General features: G+C 54.5%; 1 protein-coding gene across 1 annotated transcript; it reads left to right on the top strand.

Annotated features, from left to right (window-relative positions):
- Positions 1-723: 723 nt before the first annotated feature.
- HAS1 (hyaluronan synthase 1) lies at positions 724-19,116 on the top strand (the record flags this gene model as incomplete). Its single annotated transcript, XM_081107372.1, has 6 exons — positions 724-736; positions 923-1,023; positions 11,751-12,461; positions 14,539-14,764; positions 15,376-15,508; positions 18,095-19,116. 6 exons carry the CDS (start codon positions 724-726, stop codon positions 18,768-18,770), a joined length of 1,860 nt encoding a protein of 619 aa, XP_080963498.1. The 3' UTR covers positions 18,771-19,116.
- Positions 19,117-22,019: the final 2,903 nt, after the last annotated feature.

Raw genomic sequence — 22,019 nt, 5'->3', positions numbered from 1 at the left:
CCGCGTTTGGGAAATGGGTGTCGTCCCAGGGCTCAGGGAACCTCGGCCAGGGTGGGGTCTGGGCTGAAACCCCACAGCCTGGTGCCGGCAACAGACACCGGCGGACAGCGCAGCGTGACGGCATTCATTCCTCTTCTCTCCTCCTCCCGGCGGGACCCGGGACTGCGTGCCAGCCGCGCGGACCACAGGCGGGGCCTCCCCGTCTGCTCCTCTGGCCTCCTCTATGTGGAGGTGCCCCCTGATGGCACCCCTCTGTGCTGCGCTGTCTGTCCGCCCCCCAAACTTCTGAGCTTCCTGCTGTGCCAGGCTCTGAAATGACCTGGGGTGGGAGGGTCTTCATGGCAGGAGGAAGCTGGGGCCCAGGGATCCCGAGGCTGGCCAGCAGGGTCCCAGCTACGCACACCCATGGGCTCCCCTGCCTGCAGGTGGAGGGGGAAGCTACCCCGGGCCGGGAGGGTTCTGGCCCGAAGGCACCAGGCCTGGAAGCCAGGAGCATGACTCCAGGGCTCCGGCCCCTCCCAGCCTGACTGACTCCCCAGACCAAAGCCGGGGCAGCCAGGGTCCCCCTCTTGCAGCCCGAGTCCGTCCTGGGGACCCTGAGTTGCTGCTGTTTGAGGAACAGCTAATGCTCACAAAATATTCCAGTGTGAGGGACCCTTTGATGGTCCCATTTCACAGATGAAACGAGAGAGGCTCGGGGAATAAAACAGTGGCGAGCGCACGATGCAGCATGCAGGTGATGTTGTGGAGTTGTACGCTTGACACCAGGTGGTTTTATTAGCCGGGGTCACCTCAGTAAATTCAGAGGAAAACAAGAAAACCCGCCCTGTGCCAAGATGACACAAGTAACCGGCTCCTCCCCGTCCCTTGGCACCCCATTCTCGCATCCGTCTTCTGACTCAGGCTGCTGTGTGCCTCCTAGGAAGGCTCTTCGGGGCCCGGTCTGTGGTGAAGGCCCACCCAGGACCCAAGGTGGATCACGGCCCTTCAGCAAGGGAGTCGGGGAGGCACCGAGCAAAGCATGTGAGCAACCAACCCTGGGTCTGTGAGGTTTCTCAGAGCTGAGGGATGGACTCCAGAGGCCAGACCAGGCCCCCTCTGCAGCACCCAGGAGTGAAGATCCCAGCCCCTCCTCCCTCAGACCCAGGAGCCCAGGCCCCCAGCCCCTCCTCCCTCAGACCCAGGAGTGCAGATCCCAGCCCCTCCTCCCTCAGACCCAGGAGTCCAGGCCCCCAGCCCCTCCTCCCTCAGACCCGGGAGTCCAGGCCCCCAGCCCCTCCTCCATCAGACCCAGGAGTCCAGACCCCCACCCCTCCTCCATCAGACCCAGGAAACCAGGCCCCCAACCCCTCCTCCCTCAGACCCAGGAGTCCAGGCCCCCGGCCCCTCCTCCCTTAGACCCAGGAGTCCAGACCCCCAGCCCCTCCTTCCTCAGACCCAGGAGTCCATGCCCCCGGCCCCTCCTCCCTCAGACCCAGGAGTCCAGCCCCCCAGCCCCTCCTCCCTCAGACCCAGGAGTCCAAGCCCCCAGCCCTCCTCCCTCAGACCCAGGAGTCCAGACCCCCAGCCCCTCCTCCCTCAGACCCAGGGGTCCAGGCCCCCAGCCCCTCCTCCCTCCGACCCAGGTTCGGTTGCACACGTGCTTTGCTTGGTGCCTCCCTGACTCCCTTGCCGAAGGCCCGTGTCCACCTTGAGTCCTGGGTGGGCCTTCAGCACAGACCGGGCCCTGAAGGGGCTCTCCTGGGAGGCACACAGAGAGGACAGAGCTGCGAACAAGGACGTCTTTCCCTCCGGGAAGGGGCAGGAGCAGTGGAGGAAGCCGGTTTGAGATCTTCACTGGGAGGGACAGCGTTAAGGCAGTCAGGGCCCCCTCCTCCTGGCCCGGAGGTGCCACAGCTCTCTCCAGAGGCAGAAGGTGGATGTGCCATCATCGCCGCCGCCATCCCTCCTAGCACTTCGCCGGAATCGTGGAGGCCTAGGTGTTTTCCAGAGCGTGGGTGTGAGGGGGGTGTAACTCCAGCTGGGCCAGAGGGCCACCGAGATCCAAGCCCTTGAGTTCTGGGAACTCCAGGGCGGTCGGCTTCCAGGTTTGGGATCTTGGCTGATCTGGATGCCTGGCCCAGGGTCCCACCTCCCTGGCAGCTCCTCCCACCGCCCCTCTCAGGCCTGGCCACTCTGAGGGGTGGACACGGATGCTTGGGGGGGGGGCTCCCCGCTGCTGGGCTCTCTCCCTCCCACCCCTCTGCCTTCCTCCCCGTCCCTCCGCCCTCTCCCCCATCCGCCCCTCTCTATCCCTCCTCCCTCCTTTCTCTCCTCTCCTTTTCCTCCTCTTTCTCTTCCCACTCTCCGACTACCATTCTGGCCGTCCTGACCTCACGCATTCATTCGACACGTACGCATTGAGCACCTACTGTGTACCGGACCCCGGTCCAGACCCTGAGGAAACAGAGTCATGAACCAAACAAGTGGAGATGGCAGCCTGGGTAGGACTAACCAGGGAGACGCCCAATATGCAAAAAAGATGATAAATGGGTGAGTTATGCTAGTACTTTATGTGGGATAAATGCCCAGGAAAAGAGAGAAAGTGGAAGAAGGTAGAGGGGTTCAGGAGTGGGGCAGGGTTCATGTTAAACAGGGGGATCAGGTGAGCCTTCCCCCCTCCCTTTCTCTCTCCTCTGTTGCTCAGTATCTACCTGTCCCAAAGCACACCCCCCCCCCCCAAACCCACTCCCTCAGGACGCCTTGCAGAGAAATCATTTGCCTGCACTCAAGTATTTAACAGAACACAGACATCCTCAGGTTACTTCCCTGGGCCCCTGATCTCTCTCATAATAAAATATTAACCCTTTGCGGTCGTTTGTCTACCCTCAGCCACCAAAGCTTTTTTACCGTTCCGGTCGTGTTTCTGCTCTCAGCCACCACAGCAAGGAACCGTACGAATCTTAACTCTGTTCATTCCTGTATCAGTTCATAATTTCTCTGAAAGCTCTTAAGTGTCTGAGCGACCTTGTCACGAACCAAAACATTCCCCCGACAAATCGGAGATATCGAAACTCAGTATAAACAAACGCGGCCGTTCCACACTCGCCATGCAAAACACCGTGGCGAGTCAGTCGCCTTTTGAGAGCAAAGAAATCGACAAGCTTCGGAGATACTTCACAGAATTTCAAATAAAGCTTTAAAGATTACGTTTAACTGTAATTAGGCATTCTCGCTTGTTAAGATATTTCAAAATAATCCTCCAAAATGGCAAAAAGAAAGTTACCGAAAGAAGTGTACTGCGAATCTGAACGTAACGATGAAGAGTTTTATTTTGGCACCTTGGATACTGACTCTGACGTAGAAAGTGATAACGTTTGTAGTGATTCTACTAGCAGTGACGTAGTTCCAGAAAATAATTAATAAATCTTGTTTATCCTTCATAATCTTGTATGTTATGTATCCCTGCTCTTTCAGTGGAAATTAATTCCGACCAGTACGACACCCATGTCCAAATTTAATACGACCGCAAAGGGTTAAGGCAACAGAAAGGTCCCTGAAATGGTGCAGCTGTAATCAGAACAGCTCCAGTGAACAGGGAGCCCGCCCGCCACGCCTGCTGTCCGTCTCCCGTCTCCTTGCTCCTCAGGGTCAGCCAGGCTCTGCGCATCCCAGCCCTAGTCTCCTCCGGCCCACGCCTTCCAGGCTCAGGCTCAGGCTCAGGCTCAGGCTCAGGTTCAGAGCTTGCTTTAGCCCGGGAGCACCCAGATGTTACCTGCCACCCAGACACCAGACACCATGGCCAGAAGTCCCCAGTCTGTGCGTTCAGTGTGTCCCTCACAAGTGCCAGAGCTGCCCCTGCCCTGCCCCTCCCCTGGCTCCCCAGAGCCCCCAGGACAGAGTCCTAGCCTCTGAATCTGGCATTCAAAACCCTGCCGGGTGGACCTTGCTATGCACCCCACCCCCACACACCCCTGTGTCTCACCATTTATGCTCCCACCTGTACGTTCCTGACTGGCCAGGACATGCCTTGATTGGATGCCCTCTCTGCACCCCTGCCCTTACTCTGGCTAACTCTTCCAGCACATCACCTCCTCCAGGAAGCCCTCCCTGACTCCCCAGCTGGGTTGGTGCATCCTCGAACTGGTCTGTGGCCCTCTGTTTACACAGCTGTCTCCTCCACCAGACTGGCATCCCCTCAAGGGCTGGGTCCCAGTCTGAGTCATCTCCATGCCTGGCATCGCCCAAATGGGGGCCTGGCCCACCAGCAGTGCCAGAGATATCCCTACAGTGAACAAATGTGCTTCCCTCTGTCTCCTGCGCCCCAACCCCCGCCCCCCGCTCTGCTGTCCTGTGTCCTGGTCTGGAACCGCGCTCTGAGGTTCTCAGAGCACAATGGAACTCTTGGGAGGGCCACGGTGGACCCAGGACAGGGACCGGGGATCAGCCCCATTGGAGTGTGGGTTTTTGGGAGAAATGGCTGTTAGTGAGGGGAGCAGGAGGTAGTCCCACCTCTACCAGTTCCTGCCTGCTGTGGGAGGGCCCCCCTTCCTCTGTCCTTGGCTTTCAGCTCCGTCTTCTCTTCCAGCCTTGATCATCTCCCTGCAAGGAATTCTGGGAGCCTGGGCTCCTGGGCCTGAGGGAGGAGGGACTGGGGCCTGGACTCCTGGGTCTGAGAAAGGAGGGGCTGGGGGTCTGGACTCCTGGGTCTGAGGGAGGAGGGGCTGGGGGCCTGGACCCCTGGGTCTGAGAAAGGAGGGGCTGGGGGCCTGGACTCCTGGGTCTGAGGGAGGAGGGGTTGGGGGCCTGGACTCCTGGGTCTGAGGGAGGAGGGGGCTGGGGGCCTGGACTCCTGGGTCTGAGAAAGGAGGGGCTGGGGGTCTGGACTCCTGGGTCTGAGGGAGGAGGGCTGCGGGCCTGGACCCCTGGGTCTGAGGGAGGAGGGGTTGGGGGCCTGGACCCCTGGGTCTGAGGGAGGAGGGGCTGGGGGCCTGGACTCCTGGGTCTGAGGGAGGAGGGGGCTGGGGGCCTGGACTCCTGGACCCTAAAGGAGGAAACCATTGGAGTTAAAGCCCTGGTCCCTCCTCCCGTATCCACACTCTGGTTTTAGAAGCATCTGGTTTTATACAGCGGCTCCACCCTGGCGGGGTGGGGGGGAGCGTAGGGGAGTCAAATACCCAGCTCCTGAGTGGAGCCGGGACTGCCCCGAGCCCCACCCTGGGGTAGAGGAATCACCCTCCCCTCCTGCCCTGGCTCAGCTCCCACCGGGGACCCATCATCCTGACACAGGCAGACACCAGGCAGTGGCCGGCTCCTGGCAACCGCGTCAGCACAGGCCCGCTGTGCTCTGGGGGGAGGGCGGGGTTCCCCTTGCTGGGGCCCAGAACTGGCCTTCTTCCCCCAACAGTCAGGCGCAGGCAAAGGCCCAACCTGGAGCTGGCCCTGCACAGCCTGCCTCTCCCGGGAACCCGGGGAGTGAGGGCTTGGCACTTGCAAGGGGAGAGCTCCCGGACAGGGGGGACGAGATCCAGGGGCAGGGAGAAGGGGGGGACTTAGAGACAGGAAAACACAGAGAAACAGTGAATGAGAGAGAGAGGAGAGAGAGAGAGAGAGAGAGAGAGAGAGAGAGAGAGAGAGAGAGAGAGAGAGAGAGGAGAGAGAGAGAGAAACACAGAGATGGAGTCTCAGAAAGAGACACAGAGATGCAGAGAACCGAGGGAGGATGGAGACCCAGATAGACAGGCTGATGGATAGGTAGGTAGAGGCGGGAAAGGAGAAATGGGCAGCCACTAAGAGGAACAGAAAGAAACAAAAGCCGGAAAAAGAAAAAAGAAAAGAGGTAGGGATACAGTCATTCAGAGAGAAGGAACTAGAAATATATACAGAGAGACAAAGGAGAGAAACTCAAGGGGGGGGGGGGAAGAGAGAGAGAGAGAGAGAGAGAGAGAGAGAGAGAGAGAGAGGATGGATGAGAAAGAGAGGCATTCAAAAAGAGAGAGAGGCACAGAATAAACAGAGTAAGAACAACAGGGGGACAGAGCCAGAAATTTAGAAACACACACAAACCCAGAGTAAGCAGGGAGAGAGAGAGAGATATGGAGAAAATCAAACAGGAACGCACAGAGAAAGCGAACCAGACAGACAGATGGACAGAGAAGCAGAGCCAGGAAGACAGAGACAAAATGATCGTCTCAGAGAAAGACAGCGGCAAAGCGAGAGAGAAAGATGGGGAGACACAGGGATAAGGAATCAGGGTCGCAGGCCTGGCCCGTGTGGCTCGGTTGGTTGGAGCAGGAAGGTTGGAGGTTCGATTCCCTGTCAGGGCACATACCCAGGTTGCAGGTTTGATCCCTGGGGAGCGTCCATGCTGGAGGCAACCCATCCCTGTTTCTCCCTCCTCCCTCTCCCTTTTTCTTTCTAAAGCCAATAAAATAAAGTTATATTTAAAAAAGAATCAGGGTCACAGACACAGGAAGACAGCTATGGAGGGAGAGAAACATTATCAGTTCATAAGAGAAGACAGAAAGGATTAGATGCATGGCCCTGACCGGTTTGGCTCAGTGGATAGGGCACCAGCCTGCAGACTGAAGGGTCCCAGGTTCGATTCCGGTCAAGGGCATGTACCTTGGTTGCGGGCACATCCCCAGGAGGGCAGGGGGGTGCAGGAGGCAGCTGATGGATGTTTCTCTCTCATCCATGTTTCTAACTCTCTATCCCTCTTCCTTTCTCTCTGTAAAAAATCAATAAAATATATATTTTTAAAAAGAATTAGATGCAGGTTTGTTTTGTTTTGTTGTTTCTAATCCTGGAAAGAAGGGCATGGAAGCAATGACCTTTATCTCCTGGTCCTGAGGGGCTGGGGCTCACATGCCCCAGGCCCCCCCGCCCCCACTCACACCTTTAGACTGACTCAGTTTCCCAGGCAGCTCTTTGGGGCAGCTGGTCAACAACTCTGAGATGTCCCCCAATCCCCTGGGAGACAAACCCCAGTGCCCCAGCCTCCTCCTCAGCCCCCCGCACACGCACACACGCACACACACATATGCACACACGTGGGCCTGTCAATTGGGCGCTGAAGGGACAGACATGCACTCACAGCTCCCCTTCCAGACAGCGTGCCTCACAGGCCGGCTCACACACGGTCACACCCACAATCACGCACGTGTGTCCTTTCATTCCTCCTGCCAGTTCCCCAGACAAGTCCCTGGGGGACCCAACCCAGGACGGAGTCTGGGGCTAGAAGGGGAGGGGCCGTGTGCAGGGGGGGGCGGGGGGGGGGAGGAATGTCTGGGTGAGAAGGGGGAGGGGAGGAGAGCTGAGGATGTGGGGAGGAGAGAGAAATGGGGGATGAGGAAATGGTGGGGAGGGACGAAGAGAAATACAGAAAGCGGGGGAAGAGAGAGAGAAATGGAGACGGGGAGAGAGATGGGGAGAAATACAGGGACTGGAGAGGAGAGAGATGAGAAAAACGGGGAGGCGGAGGGGCGTGATGGGGGAGACCCAGGAGGGGCAGGGAGGGCGGTGGTGATGGGGGACCTGGAGGGCAGGCCCGTCTGGGCGCCGGGGGTGGGGGTAGTGGCGGGAAGCGGGTGGAGCTGCCCGGCGGCCGTGACCTCAGAGCCCCTGGACCAGCTCAGCTCTGACGTCAGCCCCTCCTCCCGCCCCCGCCGCCGCTGGTCTACAAAGGACCCCCCAGCCCTCGGGCCGCAGAGAAACGCTGAGAGCAGCCGGGGAGGAGAGAGCCCAGCCGGACCCGCATCAATGAGACAGGTGTGTGTGTGGGGGGGGGGGGGGTACGGGGGGGAGGGACACTGCCAGGCGTGTGACCACGTGTGCGGGGGGACCGCGTGTGCGGAGATTTCAGGTGTGAGCCCAGGTGAGTGACAGCGACCACGTGAGGCTGAGTGTGCGGGTCCAGGCTGTGCGGGTGGCCGTCCCACCTGTATGTAGTGTGTGGCATGTCCGTGTTCGTGTGGCTGTAAGTCCGTGCATGTCTGTGTGCTGGACGGGGATTGGGGGGGGGGGGGGAGGTGTTTGCTTCACAGGTGGATGTGAATTTCCCTTTTGACGTGTTGAAAGTTGAACCAGATGAAATCGCTGACATGTAGTCTCTCTTGACCTGTAAAAATGGCAATTTCATATGGTTCGAACCCCACTGTGACTATTGCTGTTTTGTTGTCCAGACCCTGGGAGGGGAGCCGGGGGGGGGGGGCGGGTCGCGCCTGGGTCTGTTGTGGGGTGAGCATCTCCTCCCGGTGTTGCTCCTTTTTGCCAAAAGGCGGATGTCCCAGTTCACCTGTCAGTGGGGTCTCCGGATCACCAAGTTCTGCCTTAGAACACGTGTCTGGGCAGCTTCTAGGGCAGCGGTTCTCAACCTGTGGGTCGCGACCCCTTTGGCGGTCGAACGACCCTTTCACAGGGGTCGCCTAAGACCATCCTGCATATCAGATATTTCCATGACGATTCATCACAGTAGCAACATTGCAGTTATGAAGTAGCAATGAAAATGATTTTATGGTTGGGTCACAACATGAGGAACTGTATTTAAAGGGCCAGAAGGTTGAGAACCACTGTTCTAGGACATGAGTGTCTGTGTGTCACTCGTCATGTGTATGTATGCGTGGGTGGGTGCCCACGGCCGATACATGTGTGTTCATGCCTGTGGTCGGGATTGAAACCCACCCAACTGGGTTATTCCCAGCAGGAAGTGGGCTACTCCCCCAGAAACCCAGACAGGGCTCCGCCTGGGGGAGAGGGACAGAGCAGGAGGATCGCAGGAGAAATAATAATAATTGTCAGTGTCGAGCGATTACTTGCATCAGGCTGAGCGCTCCACCTGAGACCTGTCCTATAGGAACAGAAAGTGAGCTACGGCCCTAACCGGCTTGGCTCAGTGGATAGAGTGTCGGCCTGCGGACTCAAGGATCCCAGGTTCGATTCCGGTCAAGGGCATGTACCTTGGTTGTGGGCACATCCCCAGTAGGGAGTGTGCAGGAGGCAGCTGAATCGATGTTTCTAACTCTCTATCCCTCTCCCTTCCTCTCTGTAAAAAAATCAATAAAATATATTAAAAAAAAGAAAGTGAGCTACGTACGTGGTTTAAATTTCCTCGTAGCTACACTAAAACGATGTAAAACGAAACAGGTGAAATTAATGTTACTAATATATTTTATTTAGCCCAATTGAACCGGGGTTCGGCAGCTGCCTGTACAAGGCCAGGTAGTCAATAGTGGAGGCTTTGCCGGCCCTACGGTCTCCTTTGCAGCCAAACTTTGGCCTGGTGTGAACTCAGCCAGACACCATATGTGACGATGGGCGTGCTTGTGTGCCGACAAAACTTGACATGTGAACATCATGTAATTTTCATGTGCCAAAAAATATGGTTCCTCTTTTGACTTTGTCCAGCCACTTAAAAACGTGAACACCCGTGTCAGCTTGCGGGCCGTAGTGAAAAAGGCAGCGGGCACTGGGCCACAGATATGTAGTGTGTTTTATATCAAAATATTCTCATTTTAGTAGGTCATCCATACAAAAATATGAATGAGACATTTTACTTTCTGTCTTGCACACTCAGGCTTCAAAAGCCAGATGTGTAGCCCATCTGATACAGATGCTACATTTTCCATGGAAATACTTGGATTTCGTAAGGTTCACAGTTGAAAAAGACCCTATTTGTTCCAAACCCCTCTCCCCCTTAGCACTTTTCAATAACTGAACCAAGAATCACCGTTTATATTTAAATTAGTTTAAATTAAATAAAATGACAAATTCAGCTCCTCAGGCATCCTGGCTGCATGTCAAGGGCTCAGCAGCCACATGTGGTCAGTGACTCCTGTATTGTATCCTTTAACAAAAATTTTTATTGATTGACTGATTTTTAGAGAGAGAGGAAGGGAGAGAAAGACACACACAGAGACACTGATTTGTGGTTCCACTTATTTTTTTAAAAAAATATATTCTATTGATTTTTTACAGAGAGGAAGGGAAAGGGATAGAGAGTTGGAAACATCGATCAGCTGCCTCCTGCACACCCCCCACTGGGGATGTGCCCGCAACCAAGGCACATGCCCTTGACTGGAATCGAACCTGGGACTCCTCAGTCCACAGGCTGATGCTCTATCCACCGAGCCAAACCAGTCATAGCAATGTGGTTCCACTTATTTATGCATCCATTCGTTGATTCTTGTATGTGCCCTGACCTGGGATCGAACCCACAACCTTGGCAGATCAGGATGTTGCCCCTAACCAACTGACCTACCTGGCCAGGGCACAGCTCTCTATCTTAATGACTAACTCAATTCATAATAAACCCCAAGGTGGGGACTGGTGCCACAGGAGGCAGTTTAGCAGAGAGGAAGATATAGAGCCAGGCTGCCGAGGGACCTTGGGCAAGAGAAGACACCTGTGTGCCTCAGTTTCCTTATCTGTAACAAGGGAGAGTAACAGTACCCACCTCACTAGAGCAGTGCTTAGCACGTGGCACGGGCTAAATCCCCATTTTTCAGCCCATAAAACGGGAGGCACCCCTCCCCTCTGATTCTGGACTCTTCTAGCCCACAGACTGGCACCGGTCCTGGCAGGGAGAGAGGAGAGGAGAAGGTGAACCATGCCATGCCTGGGGGAATCGGAGAAACCTACTCCCTGGCCTTGGGCAATGCACGCCTGGCTCATCGGGCCTCGGTTTTGCCATCTCTATGGTGGCAGTAAACATTACCCTGTCCCATGGGGCTCACCAGAGGCGGAAACCCAGTGTATAAGGTTGTGGTTTAGTGATTGGATCCTTAGGGTTCCAATCCTGGCTCCTCGGCTTTCCAGGTGTGAGCGTGGGCAGGCGGCTGCACCTGTGAACTCATCTGTAAAAAAATGAGGATGCTAATAACTGTACCTGTTGTGAGGTTTAAATTAAGTTCCTGAAAAAGGCTTAGAGCAGCCCCTGGTACATACCAGATTATAGTGTTCTTTTATTTAAAAAATATTTCTTTATTGATTTCAGAGAGGAAGGGAGAAAGAGAGATAGAAACATCAATGATGAGAGAGGATCATTGATTGGCTGCCTCCTGCACGCCCCCTACTGGGGATGGAGCCTGCAACCCAGGCATGTGCTCTTGACCAGAATCAAACCTGGGACCCTTCAGTCCGCAGGCCAACACTGAGCCAAGCCGGCTAGGGCTATATTGTTCTTTTAGATGTACAGTATATTATTATTCCTATCAAAGTAAGGAACCTTTGGTCGTGAGGTGAATCATTATTTTTTAAAATATATTTTTATTGATTTTAGAGAGGAAGGGAGAGGGAGAGAAAGACAGAAATATCAATTATCATTGATCAGCTGCCTCCTGCACGCCCCCTACTGGGGATGGAGCCCGCAACCCAGGCACAATGTGCCCTTGACCAGAATGGAACCCGGGAGGCCGATGCTCTATCCACTGAGCTAAACCGGCTAGGGATGAATCATTATTTTATGTGCCATCAAGAAAGGGGGATTCCTGTTAACTAAATGTGACAATCCACTGAATGTAACCCTCATGGATTTAAGAGCTGTCAAAAACGTGGGGAAAATGCATTTGAATCAATGCAACCGGGAATGCCTTGATAGGTGTTTGCCACAATTATTTTAACTAATGAACATAACATTGGATATTCAGGGGATTCTTTTTTATTTTTACTTTTTTACAAGAAAGGGGATGCTATCCTTGGCTTGGGAAAACCCCAGGAGTCTCCCTTCCAGAATCCACCCATTCACCTTGCCATCCCCTCTCTGTCTCCCGCAGGACGTGCCCAAACCCAGCCGGGCAGCCCGCCAGTGCTCCGGCCCGGCCCGGCGGGTGCTGACCCTCGCCTTCGCGCTGCTCATCCTGGTGCTCATCACCTGGGCCTACGCGGCCGGCGTGCCGCTCGCCTCCGATCGCCACGGCCTCCTCGCCTTCGGCCTCTACGGCGCCTTCCTCTCGGCGCACCTGGTGGCGCAGAGCCTGTTCGCGTACCTGGAGCACCGGCGGGTGGCGGCGGCGGCGCGGCGGGCGGCGGCGCGGGGGCCCCCGGACGCGGCCCGGGCGCGCAGCGTGGCGCTCACCATCTCCGCGTACCAGGAGGACCCCGCGTACCTGCGCCAGTGCCTGGCGTCCGCCCGCGCCCTGGTGTACCCGCGCGCGCGGCTGCGCGTGCTCATGGTGGTGGACGGCAACCGCGCCGAGGACCTCTACATGGTCGACATGTTCCGCGAGGTCTTCGCCGACGAGGACCCCGCCACCTACGTGTGGGACGGCAACTACCACCAGCCCTGGGAACCCGCGGCGGCGGGCGCGGCGGGGGCGGGCGCGGGCGCCTACCGCGAGGTGGAGTCCGAGGACCCGGGGCGGCTGGCGGTGGAGGCGCTGGTGAGGACGCGCCGGTGCGTGTGCGTGGCGCAGCGCTGGGGCGGCAAGCGCGAGGTCATGTACACCGCCTTCAAGGCGCTGGGCGACTCCGTGGACTACGTGCAGGTGAGCGGGAGGCGCCCCCACCCCACCGTGGCCCTGACACCCGAATCCCACTTCCCCCAGGCCTTCGTTCAGGGCCGATTGCAATGAATCCCTTTCCTCCTTTATTCATTCATCCATTCGGTATAGAAATTCTTTCCTTGACTTATTCATCCATCCGTCCGTCCATCCATCCATCCATCCATCCATCCATCCATCCAATAAGAGGTCACTCATCCCTTTATTTAGTCATCCATCCAATGTAGAGATTCATTCCTTTCTTCATCCAATGTAGAACTTATTTTCTTCATGCATTCACATTCCAGCATCCATCTATCCAACTAATTATTCAGTAAATTTATTTATTTGTTTGTTTCATTTTGTTTTTATTGATTTTAGAGAGAAAGGAAGGGAGAGAGATAGAAAGAAACATGGGTGAGAGAGAGAGACATCTGATTGGCTGACTCCTGCACGCCCCCTACTGGGGATTGACCTGAAACCAGGGTATGTGCCATGACGGGAAATTTGGTTCCATGGGTCCACACTCAACCACTGAGCCACACCGGCTGGAGAATTATTTATTACATTTATTATTTATTTATTTATTTTAAAAATATATTTTATTGATTTTTTTACAGAGAGGAAGGGAGATAGATAGAGAGTTAGAAACATTGGTCAGTTGCCTCCTGCACACCCCCCACTGGGGATGTGCCCGCAACCAAGGTACATGCCCTTGACCGGAATCAAACCTGGGATCCTTCAGTCCGCAGGCCGACGCTCTATCCACTGAGCCAAACTGGCTAGGGCTATTTATTAAATTTAGAGATCCCTCCATTCTCTTCCTTCAGTGTTGAGATTCTCTTGTTCATTTTTTCCATCCATTTACCTATCTATTCCATCTAGAGAGTCATTTGTTCACTTAGTCATTCACTCATTCGTTCAATGTAGCGATTCATTCACCCATGCATGGCATTCGCTCTCTGTTACTGCATAACGAATGACGATACCTTGTTCAGCTTGAAACAAAACACATTTATTATCTCCTCGTTTCCATGGCTCAGGAGTCTGGGCAAAGCTCAGCTGGGTCCTCTGTTCAGGGTACCATCAGGCTGCAAGCGTGGGTCTAATCTGAGGCTCAGTGGCCTCTTCCAACCTCACGTATTTGTTGGCAGATTTTTTTTTTCACCGTCATAAAACTCATGGTAGCCTGCCTCTCCCAGACTAGCAACAGAAAGTCTTGAACTGCTCGCCCCTCTTGTATGGGGCTCACCTGACTAGGTCAGGCCCACCCTGGATAATTTACCTTTGATTAATTAGCAGTTAAGAGATTAGGAACCTTAATTACATTGCAAAACCCTTCACCGTTTCCATAAAAGGTTATATAATCACGGGAGTTACATCCCATCACTTTTGCCATAGTCTGTTAGAAGAAAGTTATATAGGTCCAGCCCAAACACCAGAGAGGGTATTTATTATACAACAGCGTGGGTCTTGGGAGGATACTGGTCATCTTTTTTTTTTTTTTTAATATATTTTATTGATTTTTTACAGAGAGGAAGGGAGAGAGATAGAGAGTTAGAAACATCGATGAGAAAGAAACATCGATCAGCTGCCTCCTGCACATCTCCTACTGGGGATATGCCCGCAACCCAGGCATATGCCCTTGACCGGAATCGAACCTGGGACCTTTCAGTCCGCAGGCCGATGCTCTATCCACTGAGCCAAACCGGTTTCGGCGATACTGGTCATCTTAAAATGTGATTAGACGTTGAAAATTACTAAGAATTCAAGGTTATGTTCAAACTAGAGGCCTGGTGCACAAATTCATGCACGGGTGGGGTCTGGCTGGCCTGTCCCAATCGGGGCCCATCATCTCGGGCTGGCCAAGGGGAGGGGCCATGGGTAGTTGGCCCACTGGCCCTGCCCCCTGGTCGAATGCCCTGTCAAACTCCTGGTCGAGGGGACAATTTGCATATTAGCCTTTTATTATATAGGATTGGCTGCAGAGTGTCCCAGTGGCTCCCCACCCCTAGGTGCCCTCTCCTCAAGCACCAGCTCCAGTCAGGGATCTAGCCTGATCTTGGCTCCTTCTACCCCACAGGTCTGCGACTCAGACACGAGGCTGGACCCTATGGCCTTGCTGGAGTTGGTGCGGGTGCTGGACGATGACCCCCGGGTGGGGGCTGTTGGGGGGGACGTGCGGATCCTCAACCCTCTGGACTCCTGGGTCAGCTTCTTAAGCAGCCTGCGGTACTGGGTGGCCTTCAACGTGGAGCGGGCCTGTCAGAGCTACTTCCACTGTGTGTCCTGCATCAGTGGTCCCCTAGGTGAGCAGGGGCTGGGCTTGGGAGGGCTCTGAATGGAGTGAGAGGGAGAAGGGGTACCAGGAAGGGTTGAGGGTGTAATTAAGATTGTGGACAAAGATGGGGCTTGGACAGAAATTGGGGAGAGGGATAAGATAGGGAGTTGGAGGTGGGGATGGTGTTTGGTGTTGGGAATGGGTTGAAGAAAGGGTGTGGATGAGCACTGGGCTAGGGGAAGGTTTTGGGGAAGGGGATGAAATGGGTTTGGAGTCAAGGTCAGGGTTGGGGCCAGGTGGGGGTTGGAGAAGGGTTGGATAAGGATGAGTAGGGGAGGGGTGGAGAATAGATTTGGGATTGAGGAAGGGTCTGGGTGCTGTCAGAGTGGGTATGGGTCAGGGACAGGGTTGGGGCAAGTTTGGGATGGGTGTGGGGTCGAGGAAGGATTTGGGGTTGAGAATAGGATTGAGGCTGAAGTTGTGGTTGGTGATAGAGCTGAGAATGGGATTGAAGTGGTTAAGGATGGGGTTGGAATTGGAGACGAGCTGGGGTTCGAGCTAAGAGTGGGGATGGTGTTGGTGACAGTAGAGGCTGACGCTCTGTACACCCCCCCCTCGCCCCTCCTCCCACCCGCCTAGGCCTATACAGGAACCACCTCCTGCAGCAGTTTCTTGAGGCCTGGTACAACCAGAAGTTCCTGGGCACCCACTGCACTTTTGGGGATGACCGGCACCTCACCAACCGCATGCTCAGCATGGGCTACGCCACCAAGTAAGCGAGGGGACCAGGTGGTTGAGTGGGCGTGGAGGCCAAAGAGTATCCCGTGTGTGTGTGTGTGTGTGTGTGTGTGTGTGTGTGTGTGTAATTCCCCAAACCCAGAGTCACTTGCAGGACAACAGGTTCTTCCAAGTGAGACATTAGGGGAGAGAGGAAGAGCCCATCAGGGGCAGAGGTAGCATTTGCACTGAACCATGAGACTCTATGGACTCTACCAAGTGAGGCCAGGTGGGGTGGGGAGTCCTGCCTACAGGATACAATAGGGGATGGGTGAGATGGCGATGTCCCAGAGAGCACAGGTTACCACGGCAGCGCAGTTACTCAGAGGGAGTTAGGAAGGGAAAGAGATGAATAGATAGAGAGCAAGCGAGCAGAACTACGTAACAGAGCTGGAGAGCGCCTACACTAGCACGCGCTTCAGGAAGAAGAGATGTAACTCCATGAGACTCGGGGGAGTGTGGGCTCGAGCAGTTCAGGGGAAAGTGATTTCTACAAAGCTAGACCCAGGGGAAGGGCCAGAAAGAATTCGGGGTAAAACCAAGCCCAGGCATTCACCCGCTGAACAGATGTTAAGTGCCTACAGTGTTTTGAGTCTGGGGATGTAGCAGTTAATGAAAGAGACACCATGCATGCTTACGCTGACGGGGCAGGCAGACAGAGAACAGTGAGAAAAGTCTAGAACATAGTATGGCAGATAATGATACAGGCTATGGCTCAGGAAGAGGGATAGGAAGTTTCAGAGGAGGGAATGAAATGCTAAATATGGTGCCAGAGGTGAGAGAGGGATGGAGGCTGAAAATGGTGCAAGGGAGAGTGCAGGAGAGGACAGAGTGCATAGGGAGTCCACTCATGAAAGGCTGTGGGCAGGGTAAGAGCTTCGGTCTAAAATGAGGGAGGGTGTTCAGCAGATGGGCGACATGTTGCAACAAGATCGCTCTGGCCGCTGTTTTGAATACAGACTGCAAGGGGCAAGGGGGTCACTGAGGATGCCAAGTGACACAGGGGAAGGAGACGGGACACTGTTAGGTAATGCTGTGGGAACAGAATAGCCGGACCCCTCCTAACTGACTGCTGGCGGCCACCTGATGACGTGCCATGCAAAGGACTCCAGCCTTGTGTGGGTGTGGCTGGAAGCTGCAGGGATTGATTAGTGATGTCTGCCTCGGCCACAGGAAGGGAGGTTGATGGTTCCCTGGAGAGGCCCTAACACGTGGCCTGTTCTGGGGAGGAACCATGCCTGGCTTGTTCCTCACCATGGGGCCCGCCAATAACAGTCAGCGCCAGAGTATTCGTAATAGATTAGTGACAGTATTAGTAATAGTGTTAGTAACCGTAATGATATTAGTAATGGCAATAATACTATTAGTCACTGTAAAAACAGTAGTACTGAGTAGATAACATGTATTGAGCAAGTGCTCTATATACTGGTCCTAAGCACTTGGCATTGAAGCCTCACAATTAGTTTGGAACTATTATTATTATTATTATTATTGATTTCAGAGAGGAAGGGAGAGGGGAGAGAGAGATAGAAACATCAATGATGAAAAAAAAAAGAAATATCAACAATGAGAGAATCATTGATCAGCTGCCTCCTGCACGCCCCCTACTGGGGATCTACCTGCAACCCTGACATGTGCCCTTGACCGGAATCCAACCAGGACCCTTCAGTCTGCAGGCTGACGCTCTGTCCCAGTAATGGCGAACCTTTTGAGCTCAGCGTGTCAGCATTTTGAAAGATCCTAACTTAACTCTGGTGCCGTGTCACATATAGAATTTTTTTGATATTTGCAACCATAGTAAAACCAAGACTTACATTTTTGAGATTTAGTTTATATATTTAAATGCCATTTAACAAAGAAAAATCAACCAAAAAAATGAGTACGAGCGTCACCTCTGACACGAGGTTCGCCATCACGGCTCTATCCACTGAGCCAAACCAGCTAGGGCATTATTATTATTTTTAAAAACCAGCCTTAAAAAATATTTTTATTGATTTCAGAGAGGAAGGGAGAGGGAGATAGAAACGTCCCCGATGCAAGAGAATCCCTGTTGGGCTGCCTCCTGCACGCCCCCTACTGGGGACCTAGCCCTCCACCTGGGCATGTGCCCTTGATCGGGGTCAATCCAGGACCCTTCTGTCCGCAGGCCAAATGGGGCTAGGGCTAGGTAGGAACCATATGAACCCCTTTTTATTTATTTTTTATTTATTTATTTATTTATTTATTTATTTATTTATTTTTAAATATATTTTATTGATTTTTTACAGAGAGGAAGGGAGAGAGACAGAGAGTTAGAAACATCGATCAGCTGCCTCCTGCACATCCCCCACCGGGGAAGTGCCCGCAACCCAGGTACATGCCCTTGACCGGAATCGAACCCGGGACCCTTCAGTCCGCAGGCCGACGCTCTATCCACTGAGCCACACCGGCTTTGGCTGAACCCCTTTTTAAATACGGGAACGCGGAGGCTCAGAGAGGTTGAGAAAACTTGCCCAGCGGGTCACGGCTCGTGGCCATGTCTGGCCGGGGATGCCTGTCGCCAAGGAGAGCCGCGCTGACGCCCGCTTCCCTCCCCGCGCAGGTACACCTCCCGCTCCCGCTGCTACTCGGAGACGCCGGCGTCCTTCCTGCGCTGGCTCAGCCAGCAGACGCGCTGGTCCAAGTCCTACTTCCGCGAGTGGCTGTACAACGCGCTGTGGTGGCACCGGCACCACGCGTGGATGACCTACGAGGCGGTGGTCTCGGGCCTCTTCCCCTTCTTCGTGGCGGCCACGGTGCTGCGGCTCTTCTACGCGGGCCGCCCGTGGGCGCTGCTGTGGGTGCTGCTGTGCGTGCAGGGCGTGGCGCTGGCCAAGGCGGCCTTCGCGGCCTGGCTGCGGGGCTGCGCCCGCATGCTGCTGCTCTCGCTCTACGCGCCGCTCTACATGGGCGGCCTGCTGCCCGCCAAGTTCCTGGCGCTGGCCACCATGAACCAGAGCGGCTGGGGCACCTCGGGCCGCCGGAAGCTGGCCGCCAACTACGTGCCGCTGCTGCCGCTGGCCCTGTGGGCGCTGCTGCTGCTGGGCGGCCTGGTGCGCAGCGTGGCGCAGGAGGCCCGGGCCGACTGGAGCGGCCCCGCGCGCGCCGCCGAGGCGCGCCACCTGGCGGCCGGGGCCGGCGCCTACCTGGGCTACTGGGCGCTCATGCTCACGCTCTACTGGGTGGGCGTGCGCAGGATCTGCCGGCGCAGGGCGGGGGGCTACCGCGTGCAGGTGTGAGTCCGGGTGCGCGGGTGCCGGCCCAGGCGGGGGGGATGCACGCGAGATGAGACACCTACTGCGCCCCAGGAGCCACGAACTTGCTGGGGGGTAGTTCTCCGGGCCTCAATTTCCCTCTTCTATGAAGTGAGGGGCGGGGGTGGTACACTCAAGATGCTTCAGCCTGGACTGTTCTGGGGCTGGGACTTCTGGGTCTCTGGGGGCGGGGGGGTATTTATTGATCAGGGTGTGATTTTTAGGGGCATGGGGGGAAGGGGCCCCCACCTTCTCCCTGCTCTTATTTGATCTCCATTTGTACTGTGTGATGATTAGGTTGTAATAAAAGTTTTTATTTATTTTCTTCCGGACCTCTCCCGTTTTGTTGTCAATGAAGGGGGCTGGGTGGTTGAGAATTGGGGACTTGTGGCTCAGCCTTGAAGGGAGAGGGAGAGAGAGAGAGAGAAACGTCAATGATGAGAGAGAAATCATTGATGGGCTGCCTCCTGCATGCCCCCCCCCCCCCACCACTGGGGATCGAGCCCGCAACCCAGGCATGTGCCCTTGGCCGGAATCGAACCAGGGACCCTTCAGTCCAAAGGCCAACGCTCTACCCACTGAGCCAAACCAGCTAGGACTCCAGCTTTTTTTTTTTTTTTTTTTTTTTAAATACATTTTTTATTGATTGCAGAGAAGAAGGGAGGAGAGAGATACACAAACATCAACGGTGAGAGAGAATCATTGATCGGCTGCCTCCGGCACGCCCCACACTGGGGAGTGAGCCTGCAACCAGTTGAACCGTGACCTCCTGGTTCATAGGTCCATGCTCAACTACTGAGCCACGCTGGCCAGGCCCAGCTGTTGGAAACCAGACAGGGTAACCTCCTTTCTCGGAGCCTCAGTTCCCTGGAGAGAAACAGGACTATTCACCGGACGGGTCAGGGTTGTGAGCATGGGATCTCTCAACTCCTCATTCAGATACTTAATGAGCACCCACTACATGTGGACACTGTTAGGCTCTGTGCGTGGGTTTTCCTGGTCCACTCAGTCTACTCTCTAAGAAGGGCAACTCAGCCCTCGCTGGTTTGGCTCAGTGGGTAGAGCGTCGGCCTGCGGACTGAAGGGTCCCAGGTTCGATTCCGGCCAAGGGCACATGGCCAGGTTGCGGGCTCGATCCCCAGTGTGGGATGGGCAGGAGGCAGCTGATCAATGATTCTCTCTCAGCCTTGATGTTTCTATCTCTCTCTCTCCCTCTCCCTTCCCCTCTGCAATCAATAAAACAAATATTTAAAAAAAGGGCAACTCACACCTTCTCTCCTCAGAACTCCCGCTCCTCCTCTCCCAGCCTCACCTTCTCACTGCGAAAACAGACAGAAAGTGACGAGAAAGCCCTTCAAGTCCTCACCTCCATGACCCTCACTCAGCTGCATCTGTGCCCGCACAGGCCACCCTCCCCCTTGTTACCGAGGGTAACCTGTCTGTGCTCAGTGCCAACCCCTTCCAGTTGACATGCTTTCTTTTTAAAAAAATATGCCTTTGCCCTAACCAGTTTGGCTCAGTGGATAGACCGTCAGCCTGCAGGCTGAAGGGTCCCAGGTTCAATTCTGGTCAAGGGCATGTACCTGGGTTGCGGGCACATCCCCAGTAGGGAGTGTGCAGGAGGCAGCTGATCGATGTTTCTCTCTCATCGATGTTTCTAACTCTCTATCCCTCTCCCTTCCTCTCTGTAAAAAAATCAATAAAATATATTTTTTTAAAATACAAAATAATAAAAAATGTCTTTGATTTTAGAGAGAAGGGAGAAACATCAATGGGCTGCCTCCTGCACGGCCCCTACTGGGGATTAAGCCCTCAAGCCGGGCATGTGCCCGGGCCGGGTATCGAACCAGCAACCTTTTGGTGCACAGGAGGACGCCCCACCAACGGAGCCACACCGGCCAGGGCCTGACAAGCTTTCTTCACTCGGCTTTCAGAATGCCAGCTGCCTTGCTTTCCACTTCCCTTCTGGATTCCTCTTAATGTTGCCTCCTGCGTAACAGAGAAACTTATCATCTTCTTGTCCAGCCACACTCATTTCCTCTGTGCACCCGGTCCTATGGCGCTGAAGGCCTCCTACACGCTCCCTGCCTGGAAAAGGGACTCTGGCATTTTTATCTTCAGATCAGCCCTCGCCCCCTGAATTCCAGACTCGCCCTCAGATTCTGTTATCCATACAGTGAACACCAAATAAAATCATCACCTTCCTTGACTCAAAAAGGACCCATGAGCTCACACAGAGGAAAATCCAGACCTTACAGTGGCCCAAGTCCTGCGTGACCTGGTCCTGGTGCTACCCATGACCTCACCACATACTCATTTCCTACAGCCTTGCGCCAGCTGCACTGGCCTCCTTGCCAACCCCCTTCCCCGCTGCTCCTCACCCCCCTGCCCCGCTTCCTCCCCACCACACACTAACCAGGCACACTCCTGCCTCAGGGCTTTTGCTTCTGCTATTTCTTTTGCTAGAATACCCTTATTTTTTTTTTTTTAAAATATATTTTATTGATTCCTTCACAGAGAGGAAGGGAGAGAGATAGAGAGTTAGAAACATCGATGAGAGAGAAACATCGGTCAGCTGCCTCCTGCACATCCCCCGCTGGGGATATGCCCGCAACCCAGGTACATGCCCCCGACCGGAATCGAACCTGGGACCCTTCAGTCCGCAGGCCGACGCTCCATCCACTGAGCCAAACCGGCCTCGGCATAGAATACCCTTATTTTTTTATTTAAAAATATTCTTATTGATTTCAGAGAGGAAGGGAGAGGGAGAGAGATAGAAACATCAATGATGAGAGAGAAACATTGATTGGCTGCCTCCTGCACACCCCACATTGGGGATCAAGCCTGCAACCCAGGCATGTGTCCTGACTGGAAATCGAATCATGACTTCCTGGTTCATAGGTCGATGCTCAACCACTGAGCCACGCCAGCTGGGCTGCTGGAACACCTTTAACAAAAATACCCACATAGCTCACACTTCATCCCCTTATGGATTTATTATATTATTTTAGAGAAAGGAGAGGGAGAGAGAGAAACATTGATGTGAGAGAAAAACATGATCACCTGCCTCCTGCACACCCCATACATGTGCACAGACTGGAATTGAACCAGCAACCCTTGGGTGTATGGGACAATGCCTAACCGACTGAGCCACACAGGCCAGGGCCTCTTATTTATTTAAATGTGGGGCCTATGCCCAGCAAGTGTGGATCAGTGGTTAAGGGTCAACCCATG

Source organism: Myotis nattereri, assembly GCF_964212035.1.
Source record: "Myotis nattereri genome assembly, chromosome: 15".
In the NCBI taxonomy this organism is placed as follows: domain Eukaryota; kingdom Metazoa; phylum Chordata; class Mammalia; order Chiroptera; family Vespertilionidae; genus Myotis; species Myotis nattereri.
The sequence above is the reverse complement of the archived record's forward strand: the minus strand, read 5'-3'. Positions and strand labels throughout refer to the sequence as shown.